Raw genomic sequence first — 27,981 nt, 5'->3', positions numbered from 1 at the left:
GGGGAAAGTGAGGCAGGTGATTTTGCATAGTCCTCCCTCACTGAAATCCAATTCACTTGCAGGTTACAGCATCAACTCCCTGATGTCATGGTCCTCTTACAGAACAAAGGACAAAAAAAAAATAATATATATATATTAGGATATAAATATATATATATATATTAGGATATAAATATATATATATATATTTATATCCTAAAAAAGGCAAATGTATTTTCCCTATATTCTCACAAGATGAAACAGCCTACTCAGTGTATATCAAAGCAGTCAGCTATACTTCTCTGTGCCCAGTACTGTATATGGTCCCTGATCTAAGTGGCTTACATTCTAGTTAGAGAGAAGAGAATAGTATTTAGCATTTATGTAGTGCTTAAAGGCTGACAAAGTGCTTTAATTAATAATTAATTGACAAAGTACAACAAAGGGAGGTAAGTGCTATTATTATCTCCCTTTTACAGAAGAACAGAGATTGAGATATCAAAGAACTTGATTAGGGGAACAAAGCTACATTAAGTGTCTGGTGCAGGATTTGACCAGGTCTTCCTGACTCCAAGTCTGTTACTTTACTTACTGTACCATTCATCTGCCCAGGAAATGAGAATGAAATATTTGAAAGGAAGCAAAATCAATTGAGCATATAGTTAAATGTTATAGTCTAGTACAGACCATAAGTGCTAAAGAAATCATAGACATATGGCATCTGAATGGATCTTTAAGCATGGGATCTCAGCAAGAGAAGATGAGAAATACTCAGAGCATAGGAATAATTGGCAGGAATGGAAGCCCTGGGGTAGGAAGCCTGGGAGAAGTCTGCTTATAATCTATTTTTACTAAAGCCAAGGGGAGCAGGTGGAAATCAAGCTGGAAGAGTCCATTTGGTCCAACTCCTGGAAGACTTTGGGTGCCAGGAAAGAGAATGACAAGACAATGAGAAGGAGCCAGGACCACTGCTAGGGGGTGGTACTTTACATATTCTTGGAAGGTAGAAAGCAGATCTCATAACAGGGAGGCACATGGTTAAACCCAGTGACAACTGGAGCAACATCAATGTCTTTGAGGTCCGTGACGGGCTTCAAGGTAAAATTTTGTAGGATGGTGGTAAAAAAGAGAAACAATTCCATCTGAGCCAAGCCCTCACCAACACATGCCCGTTTTCCTGGAAGACATAAGTGGAAATGATAAATGCAGGCTTACAAGCCACTTAGGACAATGTTTTGAGGCATCACATAACTACTAGAACTATAATTAATATCAGTATAGCTCTTAATGGTCTATAAAGTCAAGTATGTCCATTATCTCATTTGATTCACAAAACAACTCTGCAATGTAGGTACTGTTATTGTTCCCTTTTTGTAGATGGGAAAACAGAGACTGACAGAGGATGATGACTTGCCCAGAGTCACAAACTAGGAAATGTCTAGGGCAGGATTTAAACTCAGGTCTTCCTGATTCCAAATCCAACACTTTAGGTAGCATAGGTAACACTAATGGTATCAGGAAGATTTACTACCTGTGTGAGTAGGTCTGCCTCAGTTTCTCCAATTGCATAATGGGAATAATAATAGCACTCAGTTTTCAGGGATAATTATGAGGATAAAATGAGAGATTTGTAAATCTGCAAGTGCCATATAAATGCTAGTTATTAGTACTAATTATTGTTACTGATGTTGCTATAGGCTGCATTCCATACCATTGACACTGAAATGAGGACTGAGTGTATTTCTTCCTCTCTAGTCCAAGGTCACTGATTGATACGTCTATTCTTACTTTATTGGTCTTGCTTGTAGACAACCAAACCCTTCCATTAGCTTAGTGTCTAACTGACAAAGAACATTTCATCATGTCTCCTTCTGAACCCCCAACCTACGCTCTATTAGAAGGGAAGTTCCAGTTAATTTCCCTAAATTTAGCTCTTGTATGCCAGACTTTATAATCAAAGGAAAGGGTTCCCTTCCCCAAGGCAAAAAGAGGATTACCTACTGCAGCTCCCCAAACTAGACGCCTTTGTGCCTTTAGTGAGGAAAGATCATAAGAATTATAGTTAGTCTTCCTTTGGTCATCTCAAGTTGCATTCTGGAGCAGGCAATGCTTTTTTTGCTTTTTTAAATTTAATATTATATTCCCCCCAACTTACATGTAAAAACAATTTTTAACATTTGTTTTTAAAATTTTTAATTCTCTCTCTTCCTCCTCCCCTTACCTCACCTCAGTGAGAAGGTAATCAATTTGATAACAGGTATACACACATAGTCATGCAAAACATAAAAATCACACTGAAAGAAAACATAGACACCCCCCCCAAAAAACTCAAGTAAATTAAAAATTTTAAATGTTCTTCAATCTGTATTGACACCATCAGTTCTTTCAATGAGGATGCATAACATTTTTCATCATAAATCCTCCAGAGAGTTGTCTTTGAATCATTATATTGCTGAGACAGCTAAGTAATAATAGCTGACCATCTTAAAACAGTGCTGTTACTTTGTACATAGTACATATTTGCATCAACTAATGAAAGTCTTTACAGGTTTTTCTGAGAGCACCCTGTTCATCATTTCTTAAGGAAAATAATATTCCATCATAATCACATACCAGACTTTGTTTAGCCATTCCCCAATTGATGGACATCCCCTCAATTTTCTTTTCTTTGTCCCCAGAAAAGAGCTACTATACATAATTTTTTGTCCATTTATACTAGGACTTGCTTCCTGCTTAGTGCCTTCCAGTTGTCTGCTCCTTATCACACCTCCTCCTTTCTGATCCCAGTAAAAAATCATCCTTAAAAATACAGATTAGGGTTAGATAGCTTTCTCTTAAGCTCCATCTACCAGATTTCACTTCAAGTCCTGGACTCTCAGTCACATGCAAATTTTCTATTTTCCCCTCTTCTCAATAGAGGAATGTCCCCAACAAGCTGCTTCTAAAAAGTGAATGCAGACATACCTAAAGGGATATAAAACTGTGCAAACCCTTTGATTCAACAGTGTCTTTACTGGGCCTGTATCCCAAAGAGATCATAAAAGAGGATCCACATGTACAAAAAATGTTTGTGGCAGCCCTTTTTGTAGTGGCAAGAAACTGGAAACTGAATGGATGCCCATCAGTTGGAGAATGGCTAAATAAATTGTGGTATATGAATGTTATGGAATATTATTGTTCCATAAGAAATGATGAGCAGATTGATTTTAGAAAAGCCTGGAAAGACTTACATGAACTGATCCTAAGTGAAGTGAGCAGAACCAAGAAAACATTGTACAAAGTAACAAGAAAATTATATGATGATCGACTGTGAAAGACTTGGCACTTTTCAATAATGAGGTGATTCAAGGCAATTTCCAAAGATTTGATATGGGAAATGGTCATTTGCATCCAGAGAGAGAACTATGAAGACTGAATGTGGATTAAAGCATAATGTTGTCATCTTTTTGTTTCTGTTGGGGTTTTTTTGCTTATTTTCTTTTCCTTTTTCATGTTTTTCCCCTTTTGATCTGATCTTTTCTTGTGCAAATATGGAAATATATTTTAAAAATTGGCACACATTTCATCTATATCAGATTCCTTGTTGTCTTGGGGGAAGGAGGGAAAAGAGGGAGAAAAATTTGGAATACAAGATTTTGCAAAGGTGAATACTGAAAACTATCTTTGCATGTATTTGGAAAAATAAAATACTATTTTAAAAAAATTTAAGTGAATGAAGAACTGAAACCGAATATTGTCTCCCTTTAATTCTAATTTTATATTTATTTCATATTTGATTTTCAATTGATAAAATTTTGCCATTTGTATTTTTAATAATAATAATAGATAATTTATATAGTACTTTCTATATGCAAGGTACTGTGCTAAGCACTTTATTGCTTTGAACCTCACAATAAGTTTGAGAGGAAGATGCTGTTATTTTCTCTCTTTTATGGATGAAAAAACTGAAGCAAGTAGAGATGGAGTGATTGGCAAGTAAACAGAGTCAAATAGAATCCAACAGCAAGTAAACAACTATGATCAAATTTGAACTCATATCTTCTTGCTGAATCCAGGCCAAGTTCTCTATCCACTGGGCAACCTTGCTACAGTAAGATATTCAAGAAAATTATCCTTTCACTTCTCTTCTGGGAAAATGGACAGGATGTCATTGTCCTTCCTGGTGGCTTGGCCCTGGCTACAAGAGCCCTCATTGAATCAAAGGGAACAGCTGGTAGTTTATGACTGGGAGTTGGGGAGATCATAGAGCTACTCTTCCTTGCTGATAGTTACCTTGGTATCAATGGATTCATCCACGAAGGGGAACTCAAAGGACAAGAATAAGGTCTAGAGCTGGGTTTTCTGTCCCAACGAAGGATGGAAACACTTTGGTATCCAGGAACAAGGCTCCTCATAGGGCCTCTGGATACTCCAAAGAACAATTGGCTACAACATTGGACAAGATCAGAATCTTAGTAGCAGAGGTACAAAAAAGGGAGTAAGGTGGGAGTGAGGACTTCTAGAATGCCCTTCAGTCTCATCTATCAGTGTCAAAAATCATTGTATCACAAGAATCACTGTGACGTTCTAAAGACACTAAGAAAAGCCTATGGGTGAGTAGTGTTTGATGTCACCTGAGCAATGGGCCATTGAGATAATCCCGCCATCTTCCTCTGTTTGCTGAGGTATCATGATGTACTCCATGGGCAAAAATACTTAGAAAACTGTACCTGAGAGAAGCTCCTGGCTAAGAAATCCCCATGGGACAATTTTTAGTCCTTTGGGGACATTAGTGATGGATCTGGAGGGAAGACACAGTGGACACTGATCTTACCTCTTCCTAGAAAAACTGAGGCAATTGCCAAAGCTTCATTAATTTTGTTTAGCACTGAGCAAACATTCCTGAAAATAGATTCCTGTGCCTGCCATCACTTCCAGTGGTAGCCTACAACCCAAACAAGAATGAAAGGACATGGATTATCCTCATGTCATGACTAAGATTTAGTAGTAAAAGAGAGCTTGGGGCTCATCTGGGGTGACCCCCCATTTAATATCTGAGGAAACCAAAGCTGAGAGAGGTCAAAGAATTTGCTCAAAGTCATACAGTTTGTAAACGGAATATGCAGATACACAAATTTGGGAAATTTTGCCTTACCTGTTGAAAAAGGTACAAAATAATTGCTTTTCTTAAAGTTGCCACTTTCATCCAGGAAATGATGTGGGTCAAACTGATCCGGATTGGGGAACTCTTCATTGTCATAGAGAACAGAAGTCAGCAATGGTAGTATGGTGGTGCCCTGAAATAAACAGAAAAAAAACATAATTTGAATGATAAAAAGATGTCCTGGAAAGTTAGAGTTTAAAAGAACCTTAAAAATCATCTAGTTTAGTCTTCCCCTCTCCATCCCCCTCTGCTACATTTACAAACAAGGAAACTAGGGGCCAATATTGGTTGAGGCTGAGACCAGGACACTGATATCCTGACTCCCATATTCAAAGTACCCTAAAGTCAGTTTGCAAAGATGTGCAATCTTGGCCCTTATAGAGCCAATAGGTGAGAGGAAGAATTCAATTAAGAACCCTTTATTAAGTGCCTACTATCTACCAGGCATTGTAATGTAAGGAGAATTTTGATAATTAAACCTATCAGAAATTGAATGGACTGCCTAGTTTGGTGAAAGGGCTGCCTATTCTCAGAAGTGGAAATGTTTTAGCAGAGGCTAGAGCAACTTTTGTATGGAGTACATGTTTAGATAGCCTTTGTTCTATAATCCTATGAGTGTCTAAAAGTCCCTTTTAGGAGAGGGATTGTAGATGCTGGTATGGAACTTTAATTAGAAATCATTTCATTGGGGACAAAAATAATTGGAAGATGAAAATGGTGGTACACTAGACATGGCAATCAAGGATGGAGATGTACCATTTGGAGGACAATCCAGTTCTCATCCCAAAAATGGCTGAGGGGAAAGGCAGCATGTCAGAGAAAGGGACTGCCGAGGGGATAACTGCTGAGACATCAAACAACTGCCATGAAAGGCAAAAAGACTGGGTTGTTTCACAGAGGAAATGTTACCCTTCTTCCATTCTAGGGGAAAGCCCCATTCATTTGATGCTAGTTTATGTCCCTTCTTTTATTCTATTTAGCAAATGAGACACTGCCTACCTTGGGGATGAGGTATTGTCTGAACTGAATGTCTTGTGTTACTGCATGAGGCAGGCTGGCAGGAACAAGGTCAATGTATCTCTGTATTTCATGGATCACAGCATTGGTATAAGGCATGTTGTTTCTGTCTTCCATGCAGGGACTTTGATTTGGGCCAATCACTCGGTCGATTTCTTCGTGGATTTTTTCTGTCACAATAGAAATAAGAATTCATGTAAAAAGTGGGAAAAAAGACATCTCCCTCAGTCTCTCTGATCTCTTACATAGAAGTAAATAAGAAATGAAATGTTACTGAATTTACCCCTTAATAATAAAATTAAGAGTTTCGGTGTTTTTGGTCAGCCAAGCATCTATGGGAAGCACTTAAATCTCCTGCCCCTCAGAGCTCAGGCTTAAATTGTCCTTAGATAAAATACAAGATAAGCAGCACTGGGGAAGAAAATAATAGGACTAAATTCAATGGATTCAAGTGGTTTCTCTCCACAGCTGAGTAACTGAGAATTCAGATGTTGTTCCAGTTCTTTCTAAACCATGATAACCTAGAGTTCTGTGTGGAAGTGGAAAGGATAAACCCAGCCAAAGTAAACCTGGGATTCCTTGCTTTGATAGTCTTTCTTCTCTCACTTAAAAAAGAACACAAGAGCTACCAAGTTTCATGGATACCTTTATTTTAACATTACAGTCATTTTCAGCTATATTGCCACACTATCACTAGGGAATTTTGCTTTGAAATAAGGAACAGTTTAAGCCAAACCAAGTGCATAAGTGACATTTCAAACTCAGTGAAAGTAATGTACATTTCTTTATTACTTCTCCAGGATTGGAATTGGTTATTACAATTCCACAGCATTTCACTTCATTTCAGTGTTCTTTTTTATTTCTTTTATTATATACATGTAGAAATAAGTGGTTTGACCTATCAATAAACTACATAATATACATGAAGAAGTAAAGGAATACCTAAAAAATAAAGAAAAGTTCAGTGTTCTTAAATGTCAGCACAATATAATAAAAAGCAATATTGCCTAAACATTTTCAGAGATTTAATGTGCTAATTTTTAAATTTTTTAAAATGAGTTTCTTTGTAGAATTGTACATATTATATTCCTATCTGTTTAATCATAAAACTGAACTTTTGGGGCCCCCTCCCTGTTTGTTTATTGTTGTTTTTTCAATCCACTAAACAAGAGGCCCTTCTGAGGTTAAGCTCTTCATTTCTAATCACTTCTAGACTGACATTATCTCCTCCATCCATCTCCTCTCCCCTATGAGTAGAGGGTCTGAAGGTATGGTGACAAATTCCTCCCAATGCCTTCCTTTAGTAAGGGTAGACACTGGATTTTTGGCTAATTCCACACTAGAAATAGTTGTACTTTTGTTCTGGCTATATTTTGAAGCATTATCTCTTTGTAAAAGCTAATGTTCAGTGGAACTTTCATGCTAGTCCCTGGTGGCTAAGAATGGGGAGGGATACAATCAGTGGGAGAGTAAGCTAATGACAGTAGAGAAGGGATATCTCAAAAAGCCCTGGAGGTATCCTAGAACCCTGAGGGACAGATGTAACTGGCTAGGCTCTGAGAGAGCTGGCCAGAAAGTATCCTTGATATATCTACATGAAGATAATTCTTGTATCACCTTGACAGAAAATGAGGAAGACCTAATTAAGAGAAGGAAAATTCAATATTGCTGGATAGGTCAGATCAATTTAATAAAAAATTAAAGTAGCAGGAGGCTTCTGGGAAGATGGCAGAGTAGGTTGGTAAATTTCAAGCTCTCCAGATTTCCCCCACAAATAGAACAGATTTATATCTCAGGGTGAACATAGACTGTTGAAAAATCAAGACTTGGGCCAGAACAGGGGCACAATCTAAGACCCAAAGAAAGACCCTAATCAGGGATTAACCTATCTGAATTGCAAATACCTCTGGGCAAGCTTGTCAGAAACACCTTGGGTGAGCTGGATTTGGCTGGAGCCTCAGCAGAAACCACAGAAGCTTTTACCTCTCAGACTGTATGCAGAGACTAGGGTCTGAGCCTGGGAGGACAGAGGGAATTGTCCAGATTTGGCCCTGGCCAGAAATAACCAGCACAACCATGAGTGCAGAGACAGTGGGGCTGGGATGCTCAGGGTACTTGCAGGAGTGGGTTGGTCTTGGTTTGGGTTCTCTGGTCAGAGGGAAGAGCTGAAGTGAAGCTAGAGATACTATCCTCAGAATTAGAGATAATTACCCTAATACCTCTTTTTAAAAAATGAACTCAACCATAAACATTTACTATGGGAGCAGGGAAGACCAGGGTTCATCTTCAGAGTAGGTCACTGAAGTCAAAAAAGCTTCTTGTACCCCCAGAGTAACATGAAATGGCTCCCTACCCAAAGAGAATTTATAGAAGAACTCAAAAAAATTTTAAAAATCAAATGAGAGACATTGAGGAAAAATGAAAAAAAAAAAAAAACTATCCAAGAAAAACAAGAAAATTATGGGAAAAAGAATGTGAAACATCTTATAAGAAAAATAACAGATCTAGAGAACAGAGCCAGAAGATACAATATAAGAATAATGGGACTACCCTAAAGTTGTGACCAAAAAATGGAATTTTGACACAATAAGGCAAGAAACAATCCAAGGGAAAAAATGTTCTGGAGTGATAGAACACATGAGAAGGAAGTAGAAATTTAAAAAAAAAAAAAAAAAAAATCTACTGTAGCGAGCTGTCGTCTCTAGAAGCTGCTGGATCGCTCTCTGGGAAGAGATCTGCTGTGTCTACTTAAATCTCTTAGACAGATTCTTCTTCCTGTAACGAACCGTTGTCTCCAGGCAGTTGCTGTTAACTCTTGTCCAGAGAAGTGACTTCCCTTCCTGCAGAGAGCCCCGTCAAGCCTGATGCAATGCAGAGTCTTTTCCTTGAATCTCCTCCAGCTCTTATCCTTCTCCATGTAGACTCACTTTCCAGGCCCACTGTTCTCTCTTTTATTCTCCCAGAGAATGGGCGTGGGATAATGCAAGGGCTTCTGGGAAGAACCACCTCAGCCAATGAGCCTGCTCCTTCCATCAAGTCAACCTGAGTTCTCACCTTGTAATTGTCCAACCTGAATTCTCACCTTGTCACTATCCAGACAACCCGAGTTCTCACTTAGTAATCCTAACAATCTACCAATTGTCACCTCAAAGAAATCCTCTGTGGAAGATATATATTATTGATAAATTTTGAAACCCCCCAGAGCAAAAAAAGAAAAATTTGCAAGAAACAAAAAAAAAAGCAATTCAAATACACTAGAGCTACAATTAGAACTGTATTTTAGATACATTTTAACTTTCAAATAGAAGAAATTATTCATGTTAAATTAGATTTGTCATGGGGCAGCTAGGTGACACAGTGGATAGAGCACCAGCCCTGAAGTCAGCAGGACCTAAATTCAAGTCGGATCTCAGACACTTAAAGATTTCCTAGCTGTATGACAAGGGCAAGCTACTTAACCTCAATTGCCTCAGGGCAAAAAAAAAAAGTAGATTTGTCTAACCAAAATTTTAAAAGCTCTTCAGAGCAACAATCAAGATAAGAAAAGCATAAATTGAGAAAATATTTTTAGCAAATAAGACTGATAAAATTTAACATCTAAACTTTATAAGAAACTGATACAAATATTTCCAGTGTTTGTCAAGTCTTCCTAACTCTAGGCCTAGTGCTCTACAAATATTTCAAAAAGAAATATTTTGTATTTACAAGAGTATTAAATTTACAACAGAATTAGTCACCTGAAATTTTAAGCTTCACTAATAATCACAGATATGCAAATTTAAAATAATTTGAGATAACATCTATGAAATTGGCAAAAATATTAGTGAAAAACTAAACTAATGAGCTTATAGAACAATAAAAATAGTCACACTGTGAGTAGAATTACAAAGAGATTTTAAAAACCTTTTAGGAAGCCTATTTGGCAGAGTATAAAAAGAAAAAAACTCACAAATTTTGAATATTTGGAATATAATCTCAAATGTTTTCATGAAGAAAGCAATAAAAATGCATTCAGAAATATATGTGACATTACTTATAATTTTAAAGAAACTGAAACAACCTCTCATATTTGGTGAATAATCTACAATGAGCGTTCACTCAATTCTCTCCTCTTTTAAAGGAGAAAGTTGAAATTCCAAGTCTAAATCTTCGGACCTAAGAACATATTTAAATGTTCCTTCAGTGGCTCTCCATTGCCTATATGATAAAGTCCAAATATCTAAATATGGCATACAAAGCTTTCCAAAATCTGATTATAATTTTCCTTCCTAAGCTTTTTAAAACTATTCCCCTTCACATGAGTTCCACCCAACCCAATATAAAGTAATTAGTCTAGAGTTCCAAGAATAGTTAGTGATAGATTTGAGATTATAATTCAGGTTATCTGATTCCTAGTGTTTGACCCATCACATCTTTGTTAAACATTTATTTTAGAATAGTCAGCAAGAGAACATTGAATAGCTGTCTCATCTTCCTATTTTAATTCATGAAACAAAGATAAAGCAAAAATATTTCAACTTATTATCATTTCCCATCAAGTATTAATGTCTTTAAGGGCATTTCTGATCTAGGTTGCATGAATACTAATATTCTTCATATATTTTGGTATTAGCTCAGTTTTTATTTTCTCACTGATCTTTCTTAAAGCAGCACATCTTAATGAACAGAACTTTTTAAAACAGATTTTAAGAATTATTTAATATTTAATTGAATATTTTTATCAATGATTTAGATGTAGACACAGATCTCTAAATCAGAGGTTCTCACATTTGGAAGGGCTAGTCTAATCACACTCACTGACCTAACCAGGATATTTCTCTAAAATATCTCTAATAATGTGATCTTCAGATTTTTCTTAAAAAAAAAAAAAAAAAAAAAAAAAAGTTTTGACATGTTTTCACCTTTTTTCTCTCATGTTTTCCTGTTTTAACTGATTTTTATGAGTATGATAAATGTTGAAATATGTTTAGAAGAATTGCACATGTTTAACCTATATTGGATTGCTTGCTGTCTAGAGGAGAAGGAAGGGAGGGAGAAAGAAAAATAAGAAAAATATATAACACATGGTTTTGCAAGGGTGAAACATCGAAAACTATTTTTTCATGTATTTTGAAAATTGAAAAGCTATTATTAAAAATAAATAGAAAGTTTTGACATCCTTTGTTTTCACACTGTAGTAATTTTGAAATGTGCATTCTCTCCCCCACAGTCCAAAACTGTGAATTGAATGCTGAATGAATCAGCTGGGGAGCAATGGGTCTGGAGTCAGACTGGATTTCAACCCAAGTCTTAGACAATTAATTGACTTAAATATTTTTTGTCTCAGTTTCCTCATCTGTAAAATGGGGATAATAATAGCCCTTACTTCCCAGGGTTGTTGCGAAGATCACATGAAATAATAAGCACCAATACCCTCATAGTTTACCTGGTACATAGTTTAAGCACTATATAAATGTTTTATTGTTGTTGTTGTTAGGCTTACCTTGTAGCTTAAGAGCAAAATAGGTTTAAGGAAGCTTCCTTATCACTTTGTAGAACTTGAGGTCTAAACCCCAAATTTTTCTTAGATAATGATCTATTGATCAAATTCACAGTGGCCAGATTTACAGCAATTTTGCATCAAAAAGGAGAGCATTTTGTGAAATCACTTAACATGACTTTGTGGGTATCCAAAAGGCTTAACTTAATTTTAGACTATCAGATCTGAATTTGAAAAAAGGATGTTTTAGCTCTTTCTTGTCCTGATTGAGCCCAAATTGTGTCAACAGTGTTATAGAAAGATGTTGATAAGCTGAAATCAATGGGTAATAACTTGGTTCTAATTGATGAATGTTTGTGGTACTGACAACTTCTTGTTCAAGCCATTTGAGAACTAGTTCTATGACGCTATCCAAGTTGTTAGACAAAAAGCACAGAATACAGAATGCTGAACAAGGCTAGGAAGGAACTGGGAATGGTTGCCTAGAGAAGGGAGGACCAAGGGGAAACAGGAAAGCTCTTTTCCAGAATGTGAAGAGCCATTCTATCAAGGAAGGATTCGATTTGTTCAGTATAGCCCCAGAAGACAGAACTAGGAAGAGAGGATTTGCAAAGAGGTAGATTTTGGTTAAATATATAGAAAAAAGCTTTCCAACAACTTGAATCATACAAAAAGAGAAAAGGGTGCCTCGAAAGTTGTTAAGTTCCCTTTATTGGAGCTCTTAAAGTTAGAAGATCATACACTGGTAATACTACAGATTCTGTTTATAGTTCACAAACTGCTGAGATGAATAGAAAGATAATAAACACGAAAATGCAATAACTAATATTCATTAAAAATAAAATTAAACTAACTAAATAAGATAAACTAATATTAAACTAAAATTAAATACCAACAGAAACTTTTCTAAGCAGAGCCTCAACAGGGCTGTTCATGAATCTCTTTTTTCCTCACTTTTATTCTGCAGAATATCTGTCCACTTACTTGTTATCTGAGGGTACTTCAGCAGAAGCAGGAGGCCATATCTCAAAGTGGTGCTGATGGTCTCTGTCCCGGCTCCAAAGAGATCAAGAGTGGTATAGACTAAGTTTTCAATAGTAAACTCAGATTGTGGGTTTTGCTTTTCCTAGGAAAATTTGACACAATTAGTTGATAAATATATTAATTGGATTAGAGCTGAACTATGTTACCCAGAATGGAGTGGGGAAATGGCAAATATCTTATGAATTTGGCTAATCCAGATATTGTAGACTCTCCCCTTCCCCCCCAAACATTTCCCTCAAAATGAGGTAAATAGTATTAAACAACTTATTAAATTTGGAATAAAAGTATAACATTTATTTAATGCTATATATGAAGTACTATCAGATACTTCATCTTACCTGCTCCCAATTAGGCAGCATGTTATAATGGATAGAGAGCTGACTTTGGAATCAGGAAAAACTGGATCTGACCTCAGATTCATTCTATCTATGGAGTCCTTGGCAAATTATTTCACCTTCCAGAGCATAAGACAGCTTTATAAGTCAGCAGTGCTCAGAAGGGGCCAGTGATAGGAAAGAGACTAATGCTAGCTGTTGAGGGCACCTGCATGGTACAGTGGTACAGGTGTGAAATCAGGAAGACTCTATTTGGCGTCAGACTTTCTAGCTGTGTAACCATGGGCAATATCTGGGTGATCATGGGCAAGTCACTCAGTTTCCTTACATGTGAAATGAGGATACAAGAGCACCTGCTTCCAAGCTTCCAAGGCTGTGATAAGGATCAAATGAGATAATAATTATAAAACGCTTAGCGCTGTACAGCGCCTGGCACATAGTCAGCACTATATAAAAGTTATTATTATTTATTATCCTTGACTTGCTCTGATCCTTAGCCAAAAGTCTCTTCTGAATGTAACATTATTTTAAGGTTGTGTGTGTGTGTGTGTGTGTGTGTGTGTGTGTGTGTTTATGTGTGTAAGGGGTTTTAATCCTTCTTTTAATTCCCCTCCAAAAGTTGGTTTTCAGAGAATGACCAAGATAGAGAGATTTACAACAGTATAGTATATATTACCATGCCCTCACACAGCCATCTGACACAGTGGAAGGTAAGATTCAGATTTAAAAATGTTTTTTGTTTTAAGAATCTTATTTGCTATAAAGTATATATGATACTATAGTTTTCATATGTTACAAAAAACAAATATTGTCTAAAGTTAGTATGTATGTGTGTTAGCACAAAAGGTCACAGAATTCTAGGAATTACTAGAGAGAAAAATTTTATTACAATTTTATTGTGTATACTGAATTTTATGGATTATTTCATGGTTACTGTATTAGGAAAACTGCATATTATCAAAATTAATGTTTGTAACAGCAAGAATTTTATGCAGAAAAATACTTTCAACAATCATTAGCAAAAGATTACAATTTTTAGTGGTCAGGGGAACCTCAACCTCTATTTTCTATAGATTCAATATATCAACATTCATGTTTTTTACTTTTGCATCATTTTCTAGGAACATTACCCCCATAAAAGTCGAGAAATGACTATAAGTACAATTATAGATAAATAGATTATTGCTTTTGATCATTCATGTTCAACTCTTGTGGCCCTATTTGGGGTTTTCTGACAAAAACCACTGAAGCAGTTTGTCATTTCCTTCTCTTGCTCAATTTACAGATAAGGAAACTAAGGCATTCAAGGGCAAGTGACTTGCCCTCAGTGACTTGCCACACAGCTAATAAGTATATAAGACCAGATTTGAATTCAAAAAAATGAGTCTTCTTGATTCCAGGCTCAGCATTCTATCCACTGTACCACCTATATGCCCACAGATAAACAGATATGGGTATACATGCATGTATATATAAATACATATATACAGATATTTTAATATTCACATATGTGTGTGTATGTATGTGTGTGTATGTGTGTGTGTGTGTGTGTGTGTGTGTGTGTGTGTGTGTGTATACACACACATCTCCCCTAGGATGTTTCTTGGAAGACAAATGCAAAGTAAACCCTGGCTGCAGAACCTAGTTAGTAGCAGTAATTAATTAGAACAAGGTCCCACATGTCATACTTCTTTTCTCTGAGAATAGCTTCCTTAGCAATGGCCTGCTGGGGTCCCTGGGTCTCTGCCCACAGGAGCTGGTGTCCTGAAGCCTCTTTCTTCCACCACAAAGAGGTAGCCATTCCTCTCCCCATAGCTGGTGGAATATTTGGTATTACAGTTGGTAGCATGGACTTTTGAGGCAAAAAAAAAATGACCAGTTATAGTGCAGGAAAGGAAGGATTCTGACTCCAGATCTATCACAGAATCTGACACAATCGCTAGGACCCTTTTAGGCAAGTTTCCATCTACTCTGCATATATCATGTTTAGATCTATTTATCAACATGTCTCCTCCACTTTAATGTAAACTCCTGGCAAGCAAGCATTAATTTTGCTTTTCTTTATTACCTCAATGCAGTTAGCATTTTATAAATACTTGTTGACTGACTGATATATCTTAAGAGAGATTTCGCCAAGGAGTCTATGAATTTAAATGGGAAAAAATGCAGTTTTATTTTCACTAGACTCTAATGGAAATTTAGTATTCAATCCTTTAAAATATTATTAGAGGGAAGCTAGATGGCACAGTTGATAGAGCACCAGTCCTGGAGTCAGAAGGACCTGAGTTCACATACAACCTCAGACACTTAACACGTAGTTGGTGTGTGACCCTAGGCAAGTCACTTAATCCCAATTGTCTCACAAAGACAAAGTAAAATAAGAAAAACAAAACATTATTAGAAGGAGTCATTATACTTCATTAGGCTGACAAAACAGTCCATAACACAAAAAAAGTTTAAGAATCTATGCTCTACATTTAATATTCATTTACTCCTAGTTATGTGTACATCTAAATACTAATGAGAAGAATATTCCAATAGCTTCCTCTCAAAGCCAGATTACCCACTACATACTTGCTCCTCCCACCCTACCTCCTCTACTTTCATCAGGAAACAATCAATGAAATCTCGAGGGTCATTAACATCCAAGGTTTCCTGATGTTCCTTCACTCTCTCCAAAACAAAGTCATTCATGTTACGAAAGTTTTTGATTAATTTATGATGAATTCCTGGGAGATAATGAACTAAAGATGGGAGAAGATTGTAGACCTAAAAAGGAAAAAGAATAAAACAACATTATTTTTTTTTTGGCCTGGATAGACAAGATAAATTCTTACTTTTGGCTACAAATAGTTCAGAAGAGGATATTAACTGGGTAAGCAGAAGTCACTGGGGAACAGTAAAACTGTTACTTCCTTTTTCACTTCCCCCAAACTTCTAGAATCATTTTAGATCCCACTCTTTGCCTCCTAGGGCCTCCTTAATATTTACTAGAATTACATAGAATTCTTAAATAATAAAATACTTTTTATTGGATAAAGCATTGGACCTAGAATCAGAAAGAACTCAGTTCTAACATGACCTCAGACATTACCTATGGAACCCAGTCAAGCCACTCACCTTCATCATCCTCAGTTTTCTCCTGTAAGATGGGAATGAGAATACCCTACCTGTATCCATGGGGAGCTAAGAATCCTGATGTTTTCATTTAAAATTTCCATTAAATGCAGAAATTTCTCATCTTGATATTCAAAACGTTTCTGGAAAACAATTGAGCAGATGACATTGCAGGGGGCAGACCCAAGGATGGTGGTGGGATCACAAGGCAGACCTAAAGAATGGAAAAGATTGAGAAAGAGGGAAACTTGAGCATTAGTTTGAAATTAATTTTCACTGAAAATATAATGAAAGGTTGCCACTTGGGTATTCTGCTGTGTCCCCCTGACAAATCTGGGTTACACCTTAGCTAACACTGCTTAACATTATAAACACTTTGCGTGTTTAACTACCAGATGGCATTTCTTGCCATTAGCTTGATCCTGTTCATGAAAAGAATCCAACTCTTTTAAGTCCTACTGGGATACAAATAAATAATTTTAAAAGTCTATGCCTATTTGGAACTATGCCCAAAAAGTTATCAAACTGTGCATACCCTTTGACCCAGCATTGCTGTTATTAGGATTATATCCCAAAGAAATACTAAAGAGCGGAAAGGGACCTGTATGTGCCAAAATGTTTGTGGCAGCTCTTTTTGTTGTAGCTAGAAACTGGAAGATGAATGGATGTCCATCAATTGGAGAATGGTTGGGTAAATTATGGTATATGAAGGTTATGGAATATTATTGCTCTGTAAGAAATGACCAGCAAGAGGAATACAGAGAGGCTTGGAGAGACTTACATCAACTGATGCTGAGTGAAATGAGCAGAACCAGAAGATCGCTATACACTTCAATGTTGTATGAAGATGTATTCTGATGGAAGTGGAAATCTTCAACATAAAGAAGATCCAACTCACTTCCAGTTGATCAATGATGGACAGAAACAACTACACCCAGAGAAGGAACACTGGGAAGTGAATGTAAATTGTTAGCACTACTGTCTATCTACCCAGGTTACTTATACCTTCAGAATCTAATACTTAATGTGCAACAAGAAAATGGTATTTACACACATATATTGTATCTAGGTTATATTGTAACACATGTAAAATGTATGGGATTGCCTGTCATCGGGGGGAGGGAGTAGAGGGAGGGAGGGGATAATTTGGAAAAATGAATTAAAAAAAAAGTCTATGCCTTCAAGCTGCTTATAATCTAATGAGAAGACAATGCATATCTAAATAAGTACATATAAGATATCATACAATATACACACATATGATGAAAAGTAATCTCAGAAGGCAGCTAGGTGGTACAATGCACAGAGTGTCAGGCCTGAAGTTAGGAAGATTTGTCTTCCTGAGTTAAAATCTGGCTTCAGACACTGTGAGACCCTGGGCAAGTCTCTTTACCCTATTTGCCTCAGTTTCCTTATCTGCAAAATGAGCTGAAAAAGGAAATGGCAAACCACCTCAGTGTCTTTGCCAAGAAAACCCCAAATGGGGTCATGAAGAGTTGGACACAACAAACCAAACTGTAACAACAAAAATCTCAGAGAAGACATTAATACCAGATGGAGAAGGTGGAAAGACTTCCTAATGAAGGCAACACACTCTTGAAGGAAGTCAGGGATTCTCTACTAACAGGAAATGAAGAATAGCACATAGGAAAATTTGATTAGACAGCAGAGGATATAGAGAGGAGGAATGTGCAAGAAAATTGAAAGATTAGCAACAGTCAGGGTTGTGAAAAATTCTTAATGCTATATAGGAGCTTATATTTGATCCTAGAGGTAATAGTAAGCCATTGGAATGGTGAACAATTGAAGAGAAGGAAGTCATAAGGTTATACATTTGCTTGAGCAAAATCACTTTAGCAGCTATGTGAAGGATGCATTGGAATGGCTAGAGATTATTTAATTATTATAATTTAGCTACAGCTAATCAAGATATTATTGCTATAATCCATGAAAAGAGGTGATGAATCCAAAGTAAGATAATAATAAAATGAGATGTGAGCTCTATTGAGAAACTAAAATCAACCAGATTTGGCAACTGATTGGATGTGAAGAGTGAGGAAGATTAAAGAGTCAAAGATAACATCAAAAATGAGAATCCAGACAATCAGAAATAGGGAAGTTCAGAAAAGGCATAGTTTTTTGTTCATTTTTATGAGGGGAGAAATGAGGTTTGTTTTACACATGGCTTTGTGATATCTACAGGATATCAGTTTGAAATGTCCAATTGGCAATTGGTGATGTGGAACAGAGCCCAGGAAACAGACTAGACATAGAGATGCAGCCAATCCTCAATTAATGCATTTAAATTTCACTCCTTCAAACACATGCTAGCATGATTTTGTGAGTAAGCTCATTTTTACTTTTGCATTGACAAACACACATATAGTTGTGGCTATATGTAGTCCTACTAAGCACCTCACTGGTCCTGTCTACTTTATCATTATAGAATAAAGAGCTCCCCATGAATTTGTTCTATGTTTTCATTGTTTAACTTTAAAACAAGTTTTATGTCACAGTCATGTCCCCAAAAGGTAATGCAAGTCCTTTGGGTTTTAAGTTCCAAAACTTCCAATAACTGATTTAAGCCCCACAACCTCTCCATTGATTTTAAAAGGGTAGCCAAGATAGAGAAGTTTACAGCAGTATTGTATAAAGTACAACATGCTTACACCATGACAGTTGAAAGTAAGAATCAGGTTAAAATGTGTTTTAATTTTAAGAATTTTATTTGTTACATAGTATTTATGGTACTATAGATATGTGTCATAAAAAGTGAATATTGTCTGAAATCAATGTTTGGTTTTTTAATTTTGATGTTAGTATAAAATAGAACAGATTTCTAGGGAATTACTAGTGAGAAAAAAAATTTTATCTTGCCAATTTTATTTTAGGGCAGCGAGGAATAATTAGTCCTCAAGTCAGGAGGACTTGAGTTCAAATCTAGTCTCAGACACTAGATGTGTGATACTGGGTAACTCACTCCTTTTTTGTTTCAGTTCCTCATTTGAAAAATGACTTGGAGAAGGAAGAGGCAAACCACAGTTCCAATGGTCTTGTGATGAAGAGAGCTATCCATACCTAGAGAGAGGACTGTGGGAACTGAGTGTGGATCACAACATAGTATTTTCACTCTTTTTGTTGCTATTTGCTTCCATTTTGTTTTCTTTCTCATTTTTTTCCTTTATGATCTGATTTTTCTTGTGCAGCACAATAATTGCAGAAATATTTATAGAAGGATTGCACATGTTTAACATTTATTGGATTACTTGCCATCTAGGAAAGAGTATGGGAGGAAGGAGAAGAAATTTGGAACACAAGGTTTTATAAGAACTGATACTAAAAAATTATCCATGCATATATTTTGAAAATAAAAAGCTTTAAAATAAAAAGGAAATGGCAAACCAATTCAATACTTTTTGCCAAGAAAACCTCAAATAGGGTTATGAAGAGTAGGATCATGATTGAAACAAATCAACAAAATTTAATTTTGTAGACTGCATTTTATGGGTTGTTTCATGGTTACTATTTTAGAAAAAATACATACAATCAGAATTAATATTTTATTATCAAGAATGACATGCAGAAAAGTATATTTTCAGTGATCTCTTATGAAAGATTATAGTTTTTGGTAGTCACAGGAACTAATCCCCTATTCAAATAGGTTCAGTATATTAACTTTTGCATTTTTTTTCTTTTTTTACTTTTGTACTGTTTTTAAAGAACATTACCCTCTGTAAAAGTTGAGGACTGCATATACATCTTGGCATCATGTGCATATATAAGATAATTGAACCCAAGGAGAACTGAAGTATATGCCAAGTAAAAGTAAAGAAAGAAAAGAGAAGGCTAAAGCCAGAACATTGGGTACACTCCACAGTTAATGGACTGCTGACAGAGGACTGAGAAGGAATGATCAGAAAAGTAGGAGGGGCAATGGGTGAAAAGAGAGAGGCAGAGACAAAGAAACACAGAGACAGATACAGAGATAAACAGAGACAGAGGCACACATAGAGAGAGACAGAGACAGAAATAGAGACAGAGATGGGGCAGAGGAAGAGACACAGACAGATACAGAGATAAACAGAGACAGAGTCACACATAGAGAGACAGACATGGACAAAGAGAGACAGATAGAGACAGAAAAGTTCAGAGTGAGAGTGATAGAGGCAGAGAGAGAGAGAGAGACAGAGAGAGAGAGAGAGAGAGAGAGAGAGAGAGAGAGAGAGAGAGAGAGAGAGAGAGAGAAAAGAGAGAGAGAGAAAGAGGAGAGAGAGAGAGAGAGAGAGAGAAAGGAGAGAGAGAGAGAGAGAGAGAGAGAGAGAGAGAGAGAGAGAGAGAGAGAGAGAGAGAGAGAGAGAGAGAGAGAGAGAGAGAGAGAGAGAGAAAGGAGAGAGGGAGGGAGGAAGAGAAGAAGGGAGAGGGGGTAGCTGGGTGTAAATTACATTAAGGGCTTTGAGCTTAAGCTTGATGCATATGAATCATTAGAGAAACAAGATTTGCTGTGATTAATCATGAAAAGTAAACAACCACTAACCATTTGTTTTTTTAAACTTTTCTACTAGGCACTTTGCCTCTTCTTGGACTCGTTCCTCAATGCTCCTCTTCCCCATTCCAAAATTCCTCAGGGTCATAAGTGAGAAGCGGCGAATTTGCTTCCATCTCTCTCCATTACTGAAAAGGAGTCCTATAGGGAGAAGTAGAGAAAATTTTTAAAAAATTTCCTGAACTGAATTATGAGAGGAAGATAAATGAGAAAGTTAGATTAACTCCAGTAATCATGAATATAAGTATCAAGCTTCCAAAAGAATAGACAGTGAAGAGTTAAGGACTGACTTAAAGATTGTAAAAAGGGAAAATGACATAAAAAGATGGCAATGCTCCCAATGGAAATAAGGGAGACACAGATTTGCAGAAGAAAATACTGAATCTTGTTTTGGACATTTTAAATTTCAGATTTTTATGGGACATCTAGATAGAGTTGTCCGGCTAGTATTTGTTGATGTGGGTTTGGAGCTCAGGAGAAAGACTCTAGTCTCTCTAGGCTAAATATGTAGCTTTGGAAATCAGTTACATAAAAATCATAGATTGTTGAACCTTATGGGAGCTAATGAGATCAGTGATTGAGAAAAAAAGGAAGAGGACCCAGGACAGAACCATGAAATACATTCACACAGTGAAGGTGAGATACGTGTCCATAGATGGCACTGTAGATAGAACACTGGACCTAAAATCAAGAGGACCTGAATTCAAATCCAACCTAAGATACTTACTAGCTGTGTGGCTGTGATCAAATCACTTAACCACAATCTGCCTCAGTTTCCTCAACTGCAAAATGAGGATAATGTCACCAACTTCCCAGGATTGTTGTGAAGATCAATTTATAAAATATTTGTCATAATGCCTAGCACAGGGGTATCTAATCAAAGCTTGCTCCCTCTCTATCCACCTCTTCCCCATCTAAACAGTCTAGTCTATCCTCACAACATATATTGCATCTATCTTCTCTTCACTCACAAAGCCATCACTCTATCAGGCCCTCCTCACCTCTGATCAAGAACATTGCATTAAACTCTTAACTGATCTCCCTTCTGATCTGAACTCCATGCAGCTGCCAAAATGATATTCCTAAGGCACAGATCTAAGGCATTCCCCTCATCAGTAAGCTCCAGTAGCTTTCTATCAATTTTGATTGGGACCAGAATTTCTTCTCCCTGGCTTTTAAAGCCATTCATTACCTGCTTCCAACCTATTTTTCCAGGTTTACTACATATTATTCAATTCCATATACTCTAAGGTCTAACCAAAGTGAGCTACTTATTTCTCAAAGATGACATTCTATCTTTTATCTCCATGGCTTTACTTAAATGGTTTTTCATACTTAAAATTCTCTCCTTATCCTCTAAACCCTAAATTATTGTGTACTTATTTTGTATAAATTTTATATTTACTTCTCTATATGCATCCCCCTCTTTCACTTCCACCTAGTAGTAGGATGGAAGCTCCTTGAGGAGGACTGGGACTGTTCTATTTTTGTCTTTGTATCTTTTATACCTGGATACAGCAGGCAATTAATAAATATTCATTCAATTGAATTGATATGTAAATTTTCTCCAATTTCTTAGAATGGTGCTTTTCCATATTCTTCATTGTATCTGAATTCTCTGCATTACATCAAACAGAAACATACCGTATCCCTTGTTAATGGTGTCAGACACTGGGAAACTTCCTCTGCCAGCAAATACATCTCCATGACCAATCAGAGCTTCCTTAATGGCTTCATATCCATGCAACACAATAGCTCGCTTAGAACCCAAATACAAAGTGAATACCGGGCCATAAGCTTTTGCCAGCTGTAGGAGGAAACATAGAGGGCAATATGATAAATATGGAAGTAAATACCTTGGATTGACATTGTTAATCTCATGGGGAAATCTCCAACTCATTAATAACTCCAGCATGATATTTTGACATTTACATTAAAGAGAGTACAAGATATATGCTTTAGAATGCAAATGGTCAAAAAGCCTAAAACTGTGGAATAGCAGCTGGCAGAATGGCTGGTAAAGTGTAGTTTATGTCCCTAGAGCAGGGTCTTAACTTCAATTCCTAAATTCTGCTGCTTAGAATATCCAGCTCCTTTAAGATTCAGCCCCTGTATCATCTCCTATGAGAAATCTTTCCTGATCTCCACAGTGAGTAGTATTTTTCCCTCTTTATCAAAACATAACACATCTACTTAGTTATTTATATCACTCATTCTTTCATTAGAATCTAAACTTCTTGAAGACAGAGTTGTTTGTGTTTTTCTTTGTATCTGTGGTACCTAGCATAGTACCTGGCACATAATATGTGATTAACAAATGCTTATTGGATTGGATCAAATGGAAACATCTGTTTTTTCTTGCTCTGAAGCATTGGTTTATCAAACTCTATATGTGCTCTTCTCTATTTTCTCCAGCAGTCTGCAATCTCAATTGGTCTCTCTCAGCCTTTACTTCTTTCTTCTCCAATTCATCCTCTTCTCAATATTTAAAGTGATTTTACTAAATCACTGCCTAAATTCATTCTACAATTCATCTACACTGGCCTACCTGCCATTCCTCATAGTCCATTTCCTGACATGATGCATTTGAACTAACTGCTCCCCATTTCCTGGAATGCTCTTCTTCTTTAACTCTGCTTTCTGGCTTCTCTGACTTCCCTTAAGACTTGTTTCAAGTCCCAACTTCTGTAGGAGTTCTTTCCCAGTCCCAGTCCCTCCCCATAAGTCCCAGTCTGAAATTACTTTCCACTGATAATCTCTATGTCTATATGTATACATTTCTAATATCTCTCTCTCTCTCTCTCTCTCTCTCTCTCTCTCTCTCTCTCTCTCTCTCTCTCTCTCTCTCTCTCTCTCTCTCTCTCTCTCTCTCTCTCTCTCTCTCTCTCCTCTTTGTTCCTTCCTCCTTCTTTCCCACTCTCCTTCCCCTGTCGCTCTCATTACTTCCCAATTTCTCCTACTGAAAAGCCTATTGAAGCTTTTGATCAGTTTATTGACTTCTCATCCTAAATAGGTATCCCAGCATCATAGGATCATAGATCTAAAGCTGAAAGGATCTTAGAAATCATATAATCTAAGCTTACTTTTAGATATTCAATTCAAATTAACAAATTGTTCTTAAGTTCATACTATATATCAAGTACTATGCTAGGCCCTAGATCTCTTTAAAGAAAGGTCTCTGTAGGGAAAGAAAGATTCTGGGAAGAAGCTGATATAGAGGACCTGATATCTTGATCGTGTCCCTTTCTTGGCTTGTCTCCCAAGAGACTTCAAAGAATTTCCAGTTGGATGAGACTGGTGACTCATTCACATGAGCTGAAATAGCTCATCCCCAATGGGATAACTAATTCACTGTCTATTGTCTGGTATATTCTCATCTGTGTAACTTCTCAGATTTCTGTTTGCTATTGGATTAGATAAATGGATTGTTTATTATTCACTCTTTGTGATGTTCTTTGTGTAACTGATATTTGGTGAAAAGGGAATCAAGCTTTAAGATATAACTTAAAGGTATCACATTCTCTGTTAGGGAATATTAATCAGGAGCACAGCTTAAATTTAAAGTTAGTTTTCCTAGAACAAAAATAATTAAGAGAGTAGATGGATATAATTCTCCCTTAGAAACTGTTCTCTGAAGAAAGCAGAGCTTTTAGCCTTGTGATACCAATTTCCCTGCCTGGCAGGAATCAAAGTCTCTCTGGGAGAAAGTTAGGTAGAGGTTATTCTATATCTGTTTATGTCTTCCTATGAGCCACATTTAAACAAACCACGTGGACATACATAATCTACACACATATACTTACCAGGCAAAAGGATTTATTGATATTCTTAGTATCTAAGTGCAGTAGATTTCCAATAATTGGAAAAGGAGTAGGTCCAGGTGGTAACTTTCCTTTTTCATAGCTCTTTCTCCATACTGAAATGAGAAGTAGACAGAGTATCACGCCGAGAGCAGTGACCACAGATGCATCCATGGGAGTTTTTTCTTATTTTCTTATTGCTAAGAACTTAGAGTCCAAAGCTTATGGATCAGCAAATAAACCACTCTTTATTCTCTTGGGCAATTATGACTTTACTTCCAATAGACTTTGATCTGTTGGTAAAGATAAAAAGACACTCCTTTAATATATTTTGAATTTTCAGTGCAGCATAGCTACATGGTAACTGTTTCTAAGAAATAACCAATATCATTTTTGAATGATAACATTATTTATTTGCAAAAAATTATAATTAGAGAACAAAAGTTTTTTTAAAAAGAACTAATTATAATTATAATTATATATCTCTAATTATAATTCAGAGAACAAGAGTTCTTAAAAAAAAAACCTTCATTGAAATCTTTTGTTTTTATATCTCACCTCCCTTCCCTTCCCAGAGAGCCATCCCTTAAAAAAAAAAAGTATATAAAAGGGGAGGAATTCATTCAGCAAAACCAATATAACAACCAAGTGTGTTAGTATATGCAGTGCTCCATATTCATAGTCTGAATTCTGCAAAGAAGGGAACGAATTTGTTTTTCTTCTCTTTTTTAAAAGTTTTTTTCCCCTCTTTTTTGAGAAAATTGAGGTTAAGTGACTTGCCCAGGATTACACAGCTAGAAAGTGTTAAGAGTCTGAGGACAGATTTGAATTCAGGTCCTCCTGACTCCAGGGCCAGTGCTCTATCCACTGTGCATCCAACTTCCATAAGAATTTCTTTTCAAGAGCCAAGGTTGATCTTTATAATTACACAGTATTCAATTTAGGTTTTTGTGGTTATTTCCATTTACATTGGGGCATTCATTATGCATATTGTTTTAATGCATCTGCCTACTTTGCATCAGTTCATGTCACCCCATGTTTCTCTGTATTCTTCAGTTTTCATTTTTAAAAGTACATTCATAATCCATTTCACCACATATTACAACTTGTTAGCTATTACCCAATTACAGATATGTACTTTGCCTCTATTTCTTTACTACAAAAAAAAGTTCTGCTATAAAGATTTTTATATTGTTGGCATTCTAATAGAAGAAGGAATTCTCAGAATTGTCCCTGATGGCTATGAGCCATTATAAAAGGTAACATTTATTTATTTTTGCTGAGGCATACTATACTATAACACATCTAACATGTATAATTCTGCCTGCCATCTATGGGAGGGAGTGGAGGGAAGGAAGGGAAAAATTGGTACAGAAGTGAATGCAAGGGATAATGCTGTAAAAAATTACCCATGCAATGTACTGTCAAAAAAAAAGTTATAATTATAATATAAAATAATAAAATAAAATAAAATGGAGAGGGTATGAGGTTTGCCCAGGGTCACACAGCTAGGAAGTGTTAAGTGTCTGAGATCAAATTTGAACTCAGGTCCTCCTGACTTCGGGGCTGGTTCTCCATCTACTGCGCCACCTAGCTACCCCAGTGACATTTATTTTTGATATGTGTCTTAAACATTCTTCTGATTACTTTCTTTTTAAAATATTTTTATTAGAAATTAGGGAAAATTTTTCATAGATAATATCTCAGATAGAAAATAATTGGGTTGGATTATTGCTGTGGTGTAGGAAATTATGAGTTGATTGATTTAGAAAAATATGGAGAGATTTGGATCTAGGGGAAAGAAGATGCTCTCCACCTTCAGAAAAACAGATGACAGATGACATAGTATAGTTTCACATATATATATATACATATATATATATATATATGTATATATATATGTTTACTTATGTGTGTGTACATATGCACACAGCTACATATATACATATGTGTCTGTCTGTATATATGTATACACACACACACACACATATATATCCATGCTTAATTGTAGTCTTCTTGAGGATGGAGGTAGGTGGGAAATAAAGTAAAAAGTACACAGCTGAGAGCAAAAGCAAAGCAATAAGAAAGCAAAGAAAAGTTGAGCAGCTTTGAAAACAATGTGTAATGCTTATTATATAAATTTTCTTGAAATGGAAATTTAATTTTGTATACTGAATTCTCTCTTATGTAAACAACTGTATACACATGTGTGTATATGACAATGTGTTCTCTCATGCTCATGACAATTTTTTTCTTTTCTCATTTTGTATTATTTAAAATTTACCAAAAATAGATTTTTATTAATTTCTTTTGTTTTTATATCACCTGGATTCCTCCTTCCCAGAGAACACTACAATAATAAATTTTAAGATGGAAAAGTGGGAAAACGTCCACAAAACTGATAGATATACGAAAAAAAAGTCTGAAGTTATATACAAATTATATGTTTGTTCTTTACATTTGCAATGAAGGTTCTGTTACAATGAATACTTTAGAAGGGCTGTATTTGAGGATACTGCACACACTGTGATACCTAAGGTAGAGAGATGAAATGGTCAGTCGCAGTTCACACAGGTTCCCAAACAACGTTAATATTCTCTCAGTGTTCTTTTTATGCCATTTGGGGAGGGGGTAGTACTCTGCGGCCATAAAAATGGGTTGTTATTAATTGGAAAGTTCTCTTTGGAAAGTAACTAGGGATCAGAGGTTGGGAAGTATCTGGGAGGGGTATTAGAAGCCATCACTTACCACTTCCTCTTTCATGGGGACTTGGCCAAAGTCACAGAGATAAGTGGACGGATGGAGGTGCAGGTGAAGGTCCTCTGATTCCAGATCCTGAGAGTTCTCCTCTGTATCACGCGAGCCACACACACACTCACAGCATAGGGAAGTTGCGGCTGGGACCCTGGGCACCGACCTGTCAATAACCAGCTAAGACTCGTTCTCTGTTCGCTCTGCCACTTAGCGCTGGATCCACACCAGCTTTCTACTGATTCAAATGCTAAAGAGCAACTAATCTAACCTCCTTTTCCCCTGTACCAGACTTCGCCATCTCTGCTTTTGCTCTTTTCGTCTCAGTATTTCCGCTTCCTTCTCAAGCATCCGGATTCCTGAATTTCTCAAAAACCAACAGGACGGATCTTGCCTTTGACCTACATTCTGGGGTTTCACTGGTTATCTCCTGAAGTCTATTACTAAGAGGACAGAACAAAAGAGCACAGCAAAGAAAAAGGGAAGGGATGAAAGAGTGAAGGACGGGATGGTATTCCTTGAAGTCACGCTAGTTCCACTCTAGATTGAACAAACTAACTTCTAATTTAGGTGGATTTTTAAGTGGAGAAACCTTGATCTAGTTCATGATGGTGTTGTGGAAACAACTCTGGACAATTCATAAATTTCAGATCCTGAAGGGACTTCATGACATTCCTGAAAAGCATTCATCTGTCTTTTGTCTGAAACCTCTGATGATAAAGAGCCTACTATGCCCTATATTCTCTTTTGGACAACTCTAATTGCTAGGAAAT

At 36.4% G+C, this 27,981-nt stretch overlaps 1 protein-coding gene across 1 annotated transcript; it reads right to left on the bottom strand.

Annotated features, from left to right (window-relative positions):
- Window positions 1-377: 377 nt before the first annotated feature.
- Window positions 378-27,542, bottom strand: LOC141558547 (cytochrome P450 2C19-like). The gene is made up of 10 exons (XM_074295926.1): window positions 27,206-27,542; window positions 24,461-24,750; window positions 22,302-22,464; window positions 20,649-20,798; window positions 16,168-16,328; window positions 15,590-15,766; window positions 12,603-12,744; window positions 6,122-6,309; window positions 5,114-5,255; window positions 378-1,156 (listed from the first exon to the last, which is right to left on the bottom strand). The coding sequence occupies exons 2-10, from the start codon at window positions 24,629-24,631 to the stop codon at window positions 966-968; spliced, it is 1,485 nt and encodes a 494-aa protein (XP_074152027.1). The 5' UTR covers window positions 24,632-24,750; window positions 27,206-27,542; the 3' UTR covers window positions 378-965.
- Window positions 27,543-27,981: the final 439 nt, after the last annotated feature.

The sequence above is a fragment of the Sminthopsis crassicaudata genome, chromosome 2 (genome assembly GCF_048593235.1).
Source record: "Sminthopsis crassicaudata isolate SCR6 chromosome 2, ASM4859323v1, whole genome shotgun sequence".
NCBI classification, from domain to species: domain Eukaryota; kingdom Metazoa; phylum Chordata; class Mammalia; order Dasyuromorphia; family Dasyuridae; genus Sminthopsis; species Sminthopsis crassicaudata.
The sequence above is the reverse complement of the archived record's forward strand: the minus strand, read 5'-3'. Positions and strand labels throughout refer to the sequence as shown.

Bases quoted from the DNA above. Each gene is read 5' to 3' on its own strand.
- LOC141558547 (XM_074295926.1), bottom strand. From the start codon at position 24,631: ATGGATGCATCTGTGGTCACTGCTCTCGGCGTGATACTCTGTCTACTT. The intron at 12,745-15,589 runs GTAGGGTGGGAG...AAATTTTCCTAG, and splicing joins TCCTGATGAAAGTAGAGGAG to GAAAAGCAAAACCCACAATC. The intron at 1,157-5,113 runs GTAAGGCAAAAT...TATGTCTTCCAG, and splicing joins TTTTGTACCTTTTTCAACAG to GAAAACGGGCATGTGTTGGT.